This window comes from Passer montanus, unplaced genomic scaffold, assembly GCF_014805655.1.
Source record: "Passer montanus isolate IOZ18808 unplaced genomic scaffold, ASM1480565v1 scaffold129, whole genome shotgun sequence".
Classification (NCBI taxonomy): domain Eukaryota; kingdom Metazoa; phylum Chordata; class Aves; order Passeriformes; family Passeridae; genus Passer; species Passer montanus.
The window spans coordinates 953624-967553 of record NW_024359721.1 but is presented as its reverse complement, the minus strand read 5'-3'; the positions used below and the strand labels follow the sequence as shown (position 1 = coordinate 967553).

At 42.3% G+C, this 13930-nt stretch overlaps 2 protein-coding genes across 12 annotated transcripts in view; one reads left to right on the top strand and one right to left on the bottom strand.

Moving 5' to 3' along the window:
- Positions 1-662: 662 nt before the first annotated feature.
- On the bottom strand, positions 663-1184 carry LOC120497353 (skin secretory protein xP2-like). The gene has a single exon (XM_039698717.1). It carries the CDS (start codon positions 1182-1184, stop codon positions 663-665), a length of 522 nt encoding a protein of 173 aa, XP_039554651.1.
- Positions 912-13930, top strand: part of FHOD3 (formin homology 2 domain containing 3) — a 372220-nt gene continuing 359201 nt past the window's right edge. For all 11 annotated transcript variants that reach the window (XM_039698711.1, XM_039698710.1, XM_039698704.1 and 8 more), the window contains exon 1: positions 912-1358. In XM_039698711.1, coding sequence (XP_039554645.1) covers positions 1194-1358 — 165 coding nt within the window. In that variant the 5' untranslated portion in view covers positions 912-1193. The remainder of the gene's footprint in view (positions 1359-13930) is intronic.

The following is a 13930-nucleotide window of genomic DNA, read 5'->3' as shown; positions in this document are numbered from 1 at the left end:
TGGCTTTAAAGCAACCCCTTGGGCACATACTCAGCCTGTGCAAAAGCAGTCATTCCCACAGGTGAGACCCTTTATTCTCTGTATTTCGCCTGTGAATTATTTCACTGCTCTTTTCCTGCACCCTGTGCCCCCAAGAGTGAAGACCAGGGTGTGCATCCTGAATCCCCAGCCATGAGGTTGCAGACAGAGTGCAGATTCACCTCCAAGAGCAAAGAGCACAGTGCCCACCCAGGGGCTTGGTACTTTGTCCCCATTTTCCCCTGAAAGCAAGAAAGAGCAGGCCTAAGGCAAGAGAGAGCCAAGATGCAAAGACAGGCAGTCCCCTGTCCGGGATGGGAAGCCTGCCCAGGCCCTATGCTCTGGGAAGCCAGACGAACCCCGGGTATGCACAATCCTAATGGCAGAAAGGGTTTAGTACAAATACAGAAGAACGATCTTGTGTCGAATACCCACATTTCAGGGCAGTTTCTAAAGAATACCCACATGACAGGGCAGTTTCTAAAACTTCACAGGGGCTGCGCGTGCCGGCCACGGCATTCCCGCTGCCCGCTCGGCGCGCAGCGGCCGGGAATGGGGGAGCTGCCGCCGCCGCTTTTTTTTTAAGCGGTTTTTTTTTTTTTTACAGCTTTTATTTGGAACGGGGTAAATATTACACTGAAGATTCAGGACATCTGGGATGTTTGTGACAGCAACACCGAGCTCAGTACACGCGCCCTGCTGCCGGGAGCCAAGGGTGATGCAGCGGGCGCGGCCGGCGGGCCGGCTGGCCCCCGTCCCTCTCTCTCTCCCTCTCGGTGCGTGTCTCCGTGCCGCGGGCCCGGCGGCGGAGGCGGGGGTATCCCGGGAAGCGTTCTCCCTTCCCGCTGGGGCGCGGGGAGCTCCCCTGGCCTCGCGGGAGGCGGGGCGGCGCTCTGCCCGCGCCCCGCGGCTCCGGCGCCGCCTCCTCCTTGCTCGGCCTGAAGCGCGCTCGCACTCGCGGATCCCGGCGGGGAAGGGGCCATGGGCAGCCTCCCCGAGGCGCGGCGGCTGTGAGGCGGCCGGCTCTCGCTCGGGGAGCCGGGGGCAGAGGCTGCCGGCGGCCGGCCAGGCTGCGCCGGGGAAGGGAGCGCCGCTCGCAGGCAGCGCCTCGGTGCCGGTGACTCGGGGGTGCCGCTCCCCGCCCGCGCCCGGCCGCGGCGGTGCATGGATGCGCCATGGCCACGCTGGTGTGCCGGGTGCAGCTGCTGGATGACACCGACCCCTTCAACAGCACCAACTTCCCCGAGCCCACCCGGCCGCCGCTGTACACCTTCCGGGAGGACATCCCGCTCGCCACCCAGCTGGCCGGGGTGCACCGCCTCCTCCGCGCCCCGCAGAAGGTACCGGGGAGGGCAGGGGCTGCGAGTGGGGGGGCAGCGGGCGGAGGGCAGCGGCCTCTCCGCAAGCGCCCGGCAGCGGCGGGCGGGCGGCCCCGGCCCCCGCGGGGCGGCAGCCAGGGCTCCGCGCCCGGGGCCGCCCGCCGGCTCCCGTGCCTCCGCCGGCGCTATTTCTCGCCCCGGCTGTATGGGCATCTCTGTAAGTCCTGGGGAGAGGCCCCGCGGGACGGCGGAGGGGTTCCCTCTGCTGTTCTCCTGCGTTCCCAAACGCTCTCAAGGGCGGCTACCCCCTCTGCTTTAGCTGTAGCTGCCTCATTCTTTCCCTAGGAGAAAGAAGAACCTCATCAAACCAAAGGCCAAGTTGGGTATCAAGGACTCGGTGCCTGTCCTTGGCTTAGCGTTGTCTGGGTATCCGGGGATACTGCTGGATAAGGTGCTGTGTCGGGCCGGCCGGGCACGGTCGCGCCGGCAGGACTCGGGCTTTGCCTGGTGAGGTTTAATGAGCCAGGCAGTCCCAGCCGGGGCTTTGTAAAAATAGCAGCGTCTGCTGCCCTTGAAACAATCGGTGCTACTAGTCCCTCTTGCGAAGAACTGCAGCATGGCCCTTGTCAAGTCTCACCTATCTCTTCTTGCATGCTTCTTCTAATACATATGCTGGCATTTGTAGCCCTGCCCTTGAAATCAGGCACCCGAGCATTATCCTTGAATTTTTAGTTTTCAAAGCAATGCCATTGATTGACATAATAATAATGTCCTCTCATTATTACCTTGTATCTGCACATTAGTTCTGCAGAGTGCACTGAAGAAGAAAGGAAAAAATGCCTACGTTTTTTCTTTTTTTCTACAAAGTAGAAGTTGTAAAACTTTTATTTGCTCTGTGATGAAGTGGGAGGAAAATACTCTCTTAACATCACTTGTTGTATTATGCTCATGGGAGCCTGCGGAAAGATGACAAAGGGCTGTGTGTCCCCTTAGATTTAAGGATATCCAAAACCCCATAAAAGCATTTCAGAGAAAAGCTCATGGAGCAGACAGAAGTTTTGCATTTGTAGAACGGTTTCCTCACATAATAGTTGCCAAGGATACAGCATCCAGTGAACAGAGCTCTGCCTAAAGCACAAAAACTTTGGAAGCTCTTGGTGCGCTGGGTCAATTCTGTTTTCATGTGCTCAGTCGTCCCCAATTCAGAGAGTGGTCCCATTGTTTTCATGGGAGGCTTTTTTTTTTTTTTTTTTTTTGAGTTAGAGCTAATTAAAAGAAAGGCAAGATGGATTCTGACGCCTAATGAAGTAAATAAAGAGATAGTTTTAAATCTGGATTTAGAGTTAATTCAACTTCATTTTCAGAGATATTTCACTTTGTTATGTTTTGTTTTGGTTTGAATACTTCCCTGGGAAATTTTTGTAACTTTTTATACTAACACCACCACCAACTTGGTTTAGTGTCCTAAGAGCCAGCCAAAATCCATGGCCACTTGTATATGCTTCCCTCCTGCCCAGTCTTTCTGTGTGCAGCATTTCTCAAGTTTAATTAATATTTGGAAAGTGGACTTGCAGACTTGGGGTGGGAGATGGCCTGTGTCTCTAGAGGTGCTGTAAACCCGGCTATTGAAAGATAGCTGCTCTGCTAGAGGCAAGTCCTGGCCCAGTGAGTTGTTAATCTGAGGTTCTGGCTCTTCCAAATACTTTGTTTCAGTTGTGAGGGTGTAGGCAAGCTCATTGAAATCTGCTTACATGGTTACAGTTACCTTTGTGTTTGCAGAGCTGCCTCTTTCTGCCTTAATTATGTCTCTTGGCTATCTCTTGGCTGCTACAAGGTAAAAAAAAAAGGGTTGGTTGATTAGACTTGTTTACCTTTATTCATCATAATGAAAGCATAGTTCCGTGTTTGCACTTGCAGTTAGAAGTTAGAGCAGCATTTCTGTGTTTGGCATTACATCTTTGTAATCTTTGTACCTGTAATTCTGTAAAATAAACTGATTTGTGTTGCTTTCTTCTGTTTTTTTTTTTTTTTTTTTGTTTTGGTTTGGTTTGGGTTTTTTTGGGGTTTTTATTTTTGGGGTTTTTTTTGGGAGGTGGGCATATTCTTTCTGCAGCCTTTCCTCAAGACCAGATCACCACATTATTTGGCTAAGAAGAATTTTGATCCATTTCACCTAGAGATCAGGGCAAATTCTGATCTTGGAGGAATGCAGCTGTCAAAGCAGAGCATAGGTTGAAATTCAGGTGTCCATTTACATTGAGGCATCCAAGGTTTGATTGATTAATTACTTTGAAAATTGGTGAGCTAATGGATTGAGGGTCCATTTAGTATCATCACGGTGGCTAGAGCAATATCTCTGGAAACAAACCTAGGAGTTTCTACCTCAAATGGTGTCCCTGCCCATGGCAGGAGTGTTGGAACTTTAAGGTCTCTTTCAACCCAAGCCTTTCTATGATGACAATGATGAAATGCATAGGAACACCAATGTTTAAATAATTTCTGAAGTTTTATAAACTTGGAGGTGTTTTTGCCAGCAGGTTTGAGTGATCAGTGCTAGGCTTTTTTCCAGCAAGTTTTAAGCTGCCATCTCTTGACTTGGGTGAACATTCACTTACTCTCTGAACAGAGCTGCCAGCTTGTTGCCTCTGCTCCACTGGATGATTTGCACATCTTTTAGATGATGTACCACTGTGGGATGTACTTGATAGGATGAAGTCAGTGTCAGGAATCCAGCTCACTTCAGTGGGGTCAGATTTCGCCATTGCTGTCTTGAAATTAGTAATGACGACAGTGTAGTGACAGTGGTATTTTTGTAGTTAGTAAAACAACTTGTATACTGCAAGTCATTGTAAGTTAAACATTATAAACAATTATTAAGAAAACCATTTAAAAAGTAAACAAAAAATGCTTTGACATTTGGACCTGTCATAGTATGTCATTAGTAGCTTTTTTGTAACCAACAGATGTTCTAGCTTCATTCCAAAGAGCAGGATTTCTTCACTCTAGTTCTTTGAAAGTACAACTCAATTTTGCATGTTGGTTTTACTGCTTCTTTTCTTTAATCTCACACTTTTACTTGAGTTTGGATGCAAGTTTAGATCTATACACTGTCTTCTGATCAGCAAAGTTTTTAGGTCCTTATGCAGGCTCACTGGGACTCAGTTAAGAAACTGAGTTCTGAGAATAATGTTTGGGATGGTCTTTACTACCCTGAATAACGTAGAGCACCTGAGCGGTTTGATAGGGAAAACTGAAAAGAGTCTCTGTAATCTTTCTTTCACTTGGAATTGGGTGCCTAATTTTATCCTCCTCCCTGTTTTTTCCCCTGCTTCTCTCTGTGCACATACTTTTCTCTACATCCATATCTCTGGATACAGCAGCTTGTTGTTCATTGGGTTGTGCTCAGTTCTGTCTGGCATTCACACTGAGCCTCATGGGGCAGGGCACTGCCATCAGTAATGCTTGTTTCAGCTATCCCCATGGTTATGAGCGATTTGGTCCTAGATGATAACACACCATCCTAGTTGACGGTACAATGAAGCACTACAAATTCTGTTACAGTATTTTTAGCCACATTTACAAATTCTTGCTGAGTATCTATGCCACGTTGCAGAGTTTTGTGGTTTGCCTATATTGATTTGGCTGCCTAAGGTGCCATTTTGAATTTGGCTTTTATTGCTCATGAGGATTTTAGGTCACTCCTACTGTCTGTTGTATGAAGTAGAATTGGATCTAGTTTGGACTCTGACTTCAGATGTCCCTTTTGCCCATTTCTGTGAACCTTGGGAAAACTCAGAACTGGGTCTAAATTTGTGGCTCAGGCCCTATGCCAATAATTCTCTTTGAATCTAATTCAGTACATTGGGTTTGTTGGTTTTGAATTGCTTTGAGTTACTTGATACTTATAACTTGCTGACATAGGGTCGCTCAGGAGAGTAGCTATATATACATGGCCAATGTCAAGTGGTGTGCTTTTTTTAGAGATCTTCTTCATTATAACTTATTCACATAATTACACCATGCTGAGTATGTTGCCATAGTCTGTTTTCACATGCCACGGTAGTGTTCAGTGTTGGGGCACCTCTGTAAGAAATATATCTTTACAATTATATAGGACATCACACTGCCTAACTTATCATGAAAACGTAATTGAAATACTTTGTGTAACAATGGAAAGCAACAAAAAATCCTTCCATGCATATGGGGTACTGGTGGAGATGGCATAAAGGAGAGTTATAGTGCCGTAAGGATAATTGTTTTGATCTCCTATTCCCTCTGAGAAAACTGGAGGCAACTTCTGTGTTTAAATGCCTTACAAGAATTTGTAATTAGGAACAGTGTCATTCAGAAAACAGTGGTATAAGCAAATAAATCCAGTGAGCGCTAGAGGGATTTGGGAGTTTCATTCATAAAGAAGCCATCCACGTTTCCGTCTTCAGCTGCTGTGATTTAGCCCTACATTTAAGCCAGGGCTCACTCTGAGGCATGGTGTGATGTAAACTGATAGCAGGAATAGTTCCACTGGTTGTGTCCTGGCATGGAGCTCAGCTCTGGCATTGAACTCAGTGCCAGGCTATACCTTGGCAGCAGCCTCAGGTTTTCTGAGAGCAGTAAGCCTACCAGCTGGCTCCTCTTCCATGGGTTTCCTTGGCATTAAGTAATAATGCATTGGTCCACAGATGCTAGGCAGAAAAAGAAGTATGGTTTGAATCCTGATCCTGATGTAGGTACTGGTAAAGAGCAGCTGTTCTCTCAAGAGAGCATTTTTGAGTTAGTAATTATGTTGCTAATGGGAGCTGAAGAATAGAAGATGGAAACTGGAATATTGTCATGTTCCCAGCGAAAATGAACCCACACCTAAGGAAAACTGGCTGGTATCTTCTGCAAGTGTTGCTGCTGAGGACTGGGAAGTATTGTAGTTGAGGGCTGTCAAGACACATAAGTCTTTCATATTCTGCCTGAAGCAGGTGGACATCAGCCTTTTTTCATCCTTCGAGAGAAGAGGGGATTTAACACAAAGTTTTTTTCCAAAAGGTTTCCAAAGTATTCTGACTCTAGTCAAGTATTTCTGGAGCTGACAAATTCCTGTGCTTCAGGAGATTTACCCTGTAGCAGACATGTGTGCTTGAATTTTATAGGGAATTATTTATGAGGGCAGAGTGGGATAGGATACTGCTCTGTCTCCTGACTTGACAGCACAAGCTGCATATGAGTCCTGTTGAAGCACACTTTTCTGGGGGAGTATAAACACCTGCCCTAAAGCACAACTGTGAAAAGCTTCTCAGTCTCCACCAGCTGACTGTCTTCTGCATGTGGACCTTCAAAGGAGAAGAAATTGCCGTAGAACAGATACAAAGTAATTGTCAAATGCCTGGGTTTACCTCTGGCAGTTTAAGGTAAGATGACTTTGAAGTTCTTGCAAGGTTCTTCTGACAAGTTATGGTTTGGACAAGTTGCAGTTCAGTTCAGTTGTTTGATCCAGGCTTAAAAGCTATGTTGTAAAATCCCAGAGATTCAGTTCCTGACTTTGACACCTCTCTTGCAGGTCACTGAGTTTGGCTGATCATTACTCAAGAGCCTTCGTAGAACTCCATGTCTGGAATGACAGGAGTGAGTGCACTGGTAGTTCTCAGGATTCCACTAAATTTTTAGATCACAGATTGGTCAGATGCAGCCTTTGGAAACTTGCATCACACTGTGTTTCCTGGAAGTTCTTATTCAAAGAAAGGAGATTAATAGGAAGAAGTCTGACCTTGATTTATCCTACCACAAATCTCGTACTTGCAATTCCAAATTTTGATGCTTGCACTTAAAACCAGTTTGTCGATACCTCATTTTATCCAAATTCTTCTTGTGTAAAGATTACTAGTGGATTAGCTGAGCAAGAAACTAGGATGGCTGCAGTTCATATCTATGTTGGTAAAGGAATAGTCAGTGATGTAGGACCTGGCATATCGCAATTTCCTCTTCTTCCTGCGTTCTAAATAAGAGCAGAAGTTCTCACAATGTTTTAGAAGAGTTTTCACTTCCTAGTGCATCCACCTAGCCATCCTAACTTGCCAGTAATTAGGGTCTAAATGAGAATCTCTTTTCTTTCTGTCTGATCTCACTCTCTGGGTTGGGATGATGAGTGTTACAACCTTTGTGCAAATGTATGCAAGGCAGCCAGGCTGTAACTCACTCATCCATCACATTGTCACTGGTGACAACCCTACTTGGTTTTACAGTCCATTTCTCTGGCTGGAATTCAGCCAGGACAGGTTGGTACTGCTACTCTTTCAAAAGATATTTTATTTTTTTGAGTGAAAAAAAGTGGTCTGGGCTGGGGCTATACAGCTCCTTGGGTAAATGCTGCTTCAGTAGGCTGAACCCATGTGCTAAGATATTACTTCATTACCAGCTCAGAGGAAAGAGTGCCAGCTACTTACACCTCTGTCATCACTTTCCACACAACCTGGATTCCGTTATATTAATATTAACTTTATATTGTATTGCAGTTATTAATAAGACACAAGGAATGTTGTTACATATTTTTAGCAGTGGAACAAGTTGGGACAATAGTAGCAGTGAGCTCTCTAGTAGGCCTAGCTACCTAGAAACATCTGCAACTATCTGGCATATGAAACTATTGAAGACTTGGAAGTTCACTGTCCACATCATCAGCTTAACACATATATACCACAAAAATGCCTTGCAGTTTCCAATGTCCAAGTTAAAAAGAAGTAATTCTGTCATTCCCAGCATTTTAAGGATGCTTTAAAAAAAAAAAAGGTTTAGACCTTTTCCTTTGCTTTCAGTATGACTACTTGACTTCAGTAGTCATACTTCTCAACTGACCCTCTAGCTGTTTTGTGAGGAGGATATTTTTTTATTTTATTCCACAAAATCCTGGAAAATTGCTAATTTTGCTCCTGCGTGCCTAGTTGCTATCATTAAATGTGGGCAGTACATTATTATTAATCTTTTGGTCATATTGGTCATCATTTTACATGGTAATGATTGTTAGGCTGAACAGAAAGGATTGGGGTGACTGGAAAAGCAGCTTGGTCTTCTTGTAGTTGTAGTTCTGGAGGTGTTTATATGACAAAATATATATACTTGAAAAAATGAAACAGACAGTGTTGTCTTGTGTTTACTAACAAATAAACTCTTGTGTTTATTAACAATTAAACTCTTAGTATCAGAATGCTATGAAGAAGCTGCATAAATAAACAAGATGTAACACAAAGTAAAGTCAAATATGTGTGATTACATGCAGTAGTGGAGGGTTGTGTATGGCTTGAAGGTTTAAGTTCATCAGCCACAAAAGTAGTAAGCTGTATCTTGTGCAGTTGTATTGCTTTAACTCTAGTGATACAGATAAAGCAATACGCTCTTCCTCTTGTACACAGCATGCATGATTATATTGGAATAAAATGCACTTACAGATAGCTTGTATTGCCCTATTTAGGAAAGAAAGTAAGTTTATTTTCATCTTGGTTTCTGTGTTGTCTTCTCTTCTAGAAGCTACAGACTGTGCCAGTTAAAGATAATTTTAAGTAACTTCATTGGTTAAAAAATAAAAATGAGAGACAATTCAGTGCAGTTCCTTGAAGCTAGTTGCTTCAGGTTTGCTAATGAGCCCTGAAACCTATGTAAGTGAAATTGAGAAAATAAGTATTTTCTTTAGAATTGTAAATATGCTATTGCAGCCACAAGTAGCAGCGTTGGAGGTAAAGTAGCTGCACCAACTGCTGGTGAGGTGTGTGTGGGTTTTGTGTTTAGGTTTTTTTTTGGATGGCTTTGTTATTGACAAGGAGAAGATGAAGTCCCTGGATTCTCTCTGGTGGGCTTTCTCTGTGTGTTCAGTTTGAACCACCTGGATTTGGGGGCTGGCAAAGAGGGTTCTTGTAGCTCTCACAGCTGTGCCAGCCAGGTTGCTTATCTGATTGTCACATGCCAGGTAAAGCTAGTTGCAAAAGCACATTGTGTCTACTTTTTTGTTTCATTACTGCAAGGCTTGCAAGGAAAGAACGTAATAGTGGAGTATGCAATCAGGAGACCAACAGGAGTCTCATCTGTGCTAGTGAAATGACAAATGGGGTCTTGTGTCTGTTTTTTCTCAGTGTGGAATTAAGGTTTTGAGTTTGCTTTAAGTGCCAGTGATAAACCCATTCTAGCTAGGGAGTAGACATTAATAGATTTGTAGTACTTGGAAAGACTTGGTATTTTACGGGTAGTGAAGAAATCAGAAAAAACCACATATCTACGCTCTGTTTATTCCCATACTGCAGCAGCTGGCCCTGGAGCATGACCTTTGACTCCACACACAAAGGGTTGTTATTTTCCCCTTCAGCTCTAGCATTGTGAGGGACTTGGCTTGTGAAAATCTTGAGTCCTCTGCCCTCTTTAAAGGAGGTCTTGGTGTCTCTGTTATGGAAGACCCTTCTAGGTTTGCTAGGCAGAGAATTTAGGATACCTGTTTCAGATTCCTAAAATTGTAAGATTTTTTTCTATGCTTCCCTGTCTCACAGGCAGGCAGGACCTCATTGTCTGACTATTGTCTATAAAAAGTAAGTGAATTTGGAGGATTTTCTCTGTGTTTTGGTTTGGGTTTGCTTATTTTTGTTAAAGTTGGTCACCTTCAAAAAGGTGTAGGGATGGGGGAGCTTTATAGTTGTGAGTGCCAAGGAAATGCAGATTCATGTATGTCTTGTTATGAAACTGTGCCAGTCCTAAGGTTTTCTGAATTTCAGAAGTCCCCCTCATGAGGCACATTTCATCACACTCCTACCTTAAGGCATCTTTATAGGAAATTGTAATGTGATTTGAAAATAGGTGTTTTGTAAACAAAATGTGTTAGTGAGGAAGAAAAGGTGCTGCTAAATTACAGTGTTTGTGCTTTTTAGTCTCTACATGTGTTATTTTAGTTTTTTCATCATTCTTTTTCAAGTCCTCTAACATGCTACTAGTTGATTTGAGCTTCAGTTATAAATGCAAGCAACCTGTAATCCCAGTGATAACAAGTAAGGCAGGCAGGCTTCATTCACAGGTAGAAAAGCAGTGTATTTTATTTCAGACAGACATGACTGATTTATCCTGTATGAGCATTCTAAATGATTAATGTATTGCAATGATCATTGCTGGTCACAGCTGAAGGACTCTCATCTTACTGTGAATTTTTTTGTTCTGGTTTGATTATAATACATGAGGTGTTTTTGTCTGTGACTACACAAGGCAGACAGAAATGCAGCCCTTCTGAGTTTAGTATTCACAGTTGTGTTTGCCTGGGACCCGAGCACTCCTGTAGTGTCTTATATACAGCCTTCACTTTATACTGTAGTATTGCTCATTATTTTACTTGTTATGTCCCTCTTATTTTTGCACAGAAGTGAGCTTGAATAACTGCAATTAATGCACTTAGATTTGTTATACTTGCCTTGTAGACAGTAATGTGTTCATGTTTAGATGCTGATTTCAATTTTTGGGTTTTTTTTAGCTTAATTAAAAAGTCAATTTGTCTGCAGTATTGTTTCAGCTACTGTGTGGTGGTGTTACTGGATGTTACTCTGCCTTGTGTGTGTATTACTGTTGTTATGCTTCTTCTAGACTGAGCCTTGTCTGGGAAGAAAAATGACTCATTTTTCTGACAAAGCTGAGAGTTGTGGGGGAAAGTGGTAGAAGAAATTCCTCATCTTCTAGAAGTTAAAAAGTGTAGTTTCTGAGGCTTAAAATGGGTGTCTCAGTTCAGATGTTGCTGAATTATGCTTTTAGGTTTTTTTTGTTTTCTTAATGTTTTGGTTTCTTTTGTTTAGTTTTGAATTGTGGATGAAAAGCCACAAGTTATCAATGTGAGTTTATGTCAAGCCTGGGGTGTGCCCATATCTTCGAGTTTTTGAACTTCTTGTTTAGAGACTCTGAATCTGGATTTTGGTGCCTTCATTTTCTCTTTAATTTTGCTAAAAAAAAGTGATCAGTGTTCAAAAATGTGCCCTTTGGAGAAATGACAACCTGTAGTAATTTTGAAATCTGAGAGCTTGTTATAATGGAGAGAATTATCTCAAGGTATAGAATTCTTTCTTCGCTAATTAGATGTGCCCATAGTTTATATGTGTTTAGCTTGAAAGTCCTCAGAATAGGTACGTGTTCATTTTAGTATTTTTCTCTCTTTAATCAAGGGGTTTGAAGGAAGTGTTTCCTAATGATCATTTGTATAAAGATTAAGAGGAATACGACACTGTTTAGGCTACTTTTCAGAGGCTATATCAAAAGAAATTATTGGTCCTGGGAAACTGGTAATGGAACACAGCTGTAAGCTTCCTCACATCATTGATTAGTATTCAGCCATAGTTTTAGTGTACAAAAGTCTTTACTGTGTGATGAATCATTTAACTATGTCCTAGAGAATAAGTGATTGCATTGTGGTGTCACCTGTTTTTGTTTTGATAGTTTCAAAGCATTAAGTCCTATAGGTCCTATAAGTCTGGTCCTTGTTGCACAGCAAGGTTCATTTAAAAAAAAATTAAAAATATGTCTGTATAGTTGGATGGGAAAAGCCCAAAAATGTGACTCCTGAAGATTAAAAGCACAGCAAGAGTGTAACATTTTTAATTGAGATTTAGCACTTGAATGTGTAAAAATATATTGAAAAAATCTTAATTTTTCTTTTCGGTGTTACGAAAGACAGCTATTTAAAAGCATCCTTGCAAATGTTGCAACTGCTACCTCAGCACAAGAGTTCAGGAGAGCCAGAATGAGGATGGAGTTGTCTCTTCATTGGCAGCATTCTCAGGCAGGATTGAAGGAGGCTGCTCAGAATTGGCAAAGCTAAAAGCTTCTGAATGAAGGTAGAAGGATATTGATTTTCAAGATTGCCAAAATGTTGTCTGTCTTTCATAAGTGGTAAATCATATTGAAAGGAATTGCCGTAAAACTGCCATTTGTTTTAATGTTTTCCTTTGTGGTCTGTTAACAAAGATGGGTGAGATGGGAGTGTGGGCTCTGCCAGTAAAGACATCAGCAACCACGGAGCAGCTGCCTGCCTGGTGCTGCTGCTCCCTACATTGACTCCAGTTTGCCACCATGTTCTCTCAACGTGTTTCAACATGTAATTGCATTGGCCTATATACAGCACCGTGGCTCTCTTGGACTTTAATCCTTGCCATTGTAAGAGTGCTGATTGAATTGCAGACTAAAAATAGGCTGTACTCAGACATGCTGTGTGCTATCAGTTGCACTCTGCTTTGGCAGTCTGTTGGTAACATGACATAACTAAAAGTTGACAAAGGCCATAGGCAGAATGCTCTCCCATGATTTATGGCATTTAATGCTTAAAGAATGTATTTTCTTAACTTGATAAATTTGGCTCACGTGGTTATAGCTCAAATAAATGACCTACTGTACTATTCTTCGATAGTTCTGGTAGGTTGCTGAAAGAATGTCCTTGTCTTAAACCTATTCTTTAGATTGATGTTGCTTCTGTGGGAAAGCCACTGGTAATAGACCATAGCATTTGGAAATCATTACAGTTAGGTGTGATTTGAGTGACAAAAAGGAGATTAGAAGTATTTTTCAGTGCACTGTAACTTGAGCTATATTTACTTGCTTTATGTTATTACGGTTTGTCACTGGTATTCCAACAAATATTTCACAAAGATAAATGCAGCTGAGAAGAGGGAAATAGCTTACTATCTTGTGAGTAGTCATCAGCTAGTGTTATTTTAAGAAGTTTCAAGGGAGATTGATTAAAATTATGCTTTCATGTTCTTCATCCACCAAATTAGATTTCTTGAAATAAAAAGAGTAATCTAAATGTCTGAGATAATTAAACACCAATTCATAAATTATGGTTTGAAGAAATACTCAAAAAGAAAAAAAAAAACAACCATTTTCCACACTGAATTCTTCTGAAGGACAAGCCATGGGATGAAGGCTGATGGGTACTCAGTCTCTGTGTTTAACTGTTAAAATCAGGGAAGGGAAAGTAAGCTACAAATAATTACTGTAAAAAGATTACTTCCTTGGACATTTGTATGTGTATGTAAATGCAGTCAAAGTAATATTAATCCTACCTTTGTTTTCTCACGTTGGTTATTTGTCCATTTCTTCAAATAAGTTAAGACTGAAGTGTGTTCCGTAGGTGAGTCATAGGAGGTTATTATTGAAGCCATGCCCCTGTGGTGCTTTTTAACCAGCTGGATGTTTGACAGTTTAAATAAAGTGACTGATTTCATGCTGTATGTTCATGTGGCTACTAATAAGTTGCATGGTTCAAATTATTTCTGAAGGCAGATTTTTGAGACAACCAAAGACTGATAGAGTAGGGTGAGGGTACACGATAAGAAAGAAAAGAAAGTCTCTAAAGCTTTCCTGGCCCAGAAACAAGAATACAACCATGAGCAGCTTTCCTGGTCCAGAAACAAGAATACAACCATGAGCAGGTTGCTAGCCCAATTAGGTATCTCTTGTAGACTGCACTTTGTCACTTGTAACTTGAATAGGTGTTATGTCAAGATATTTTGAAGGAGAATCTGTTCTAGCAAACCAAACCCCTTGTTTATTTTTGGATATCTCTGTTAAATATGGATGGGATTTGTTGTGAGAAGTTCTAATTA

Coding starts and splice junctions, on each gene's coding strand:
- LOC120497353 (XM_039698717.1), bottom strand. CDS start 1,184: ATGCACCGCCGCGGCCGGGCGCGGGCGGGGAGCGGCACCCCCGAGTCA.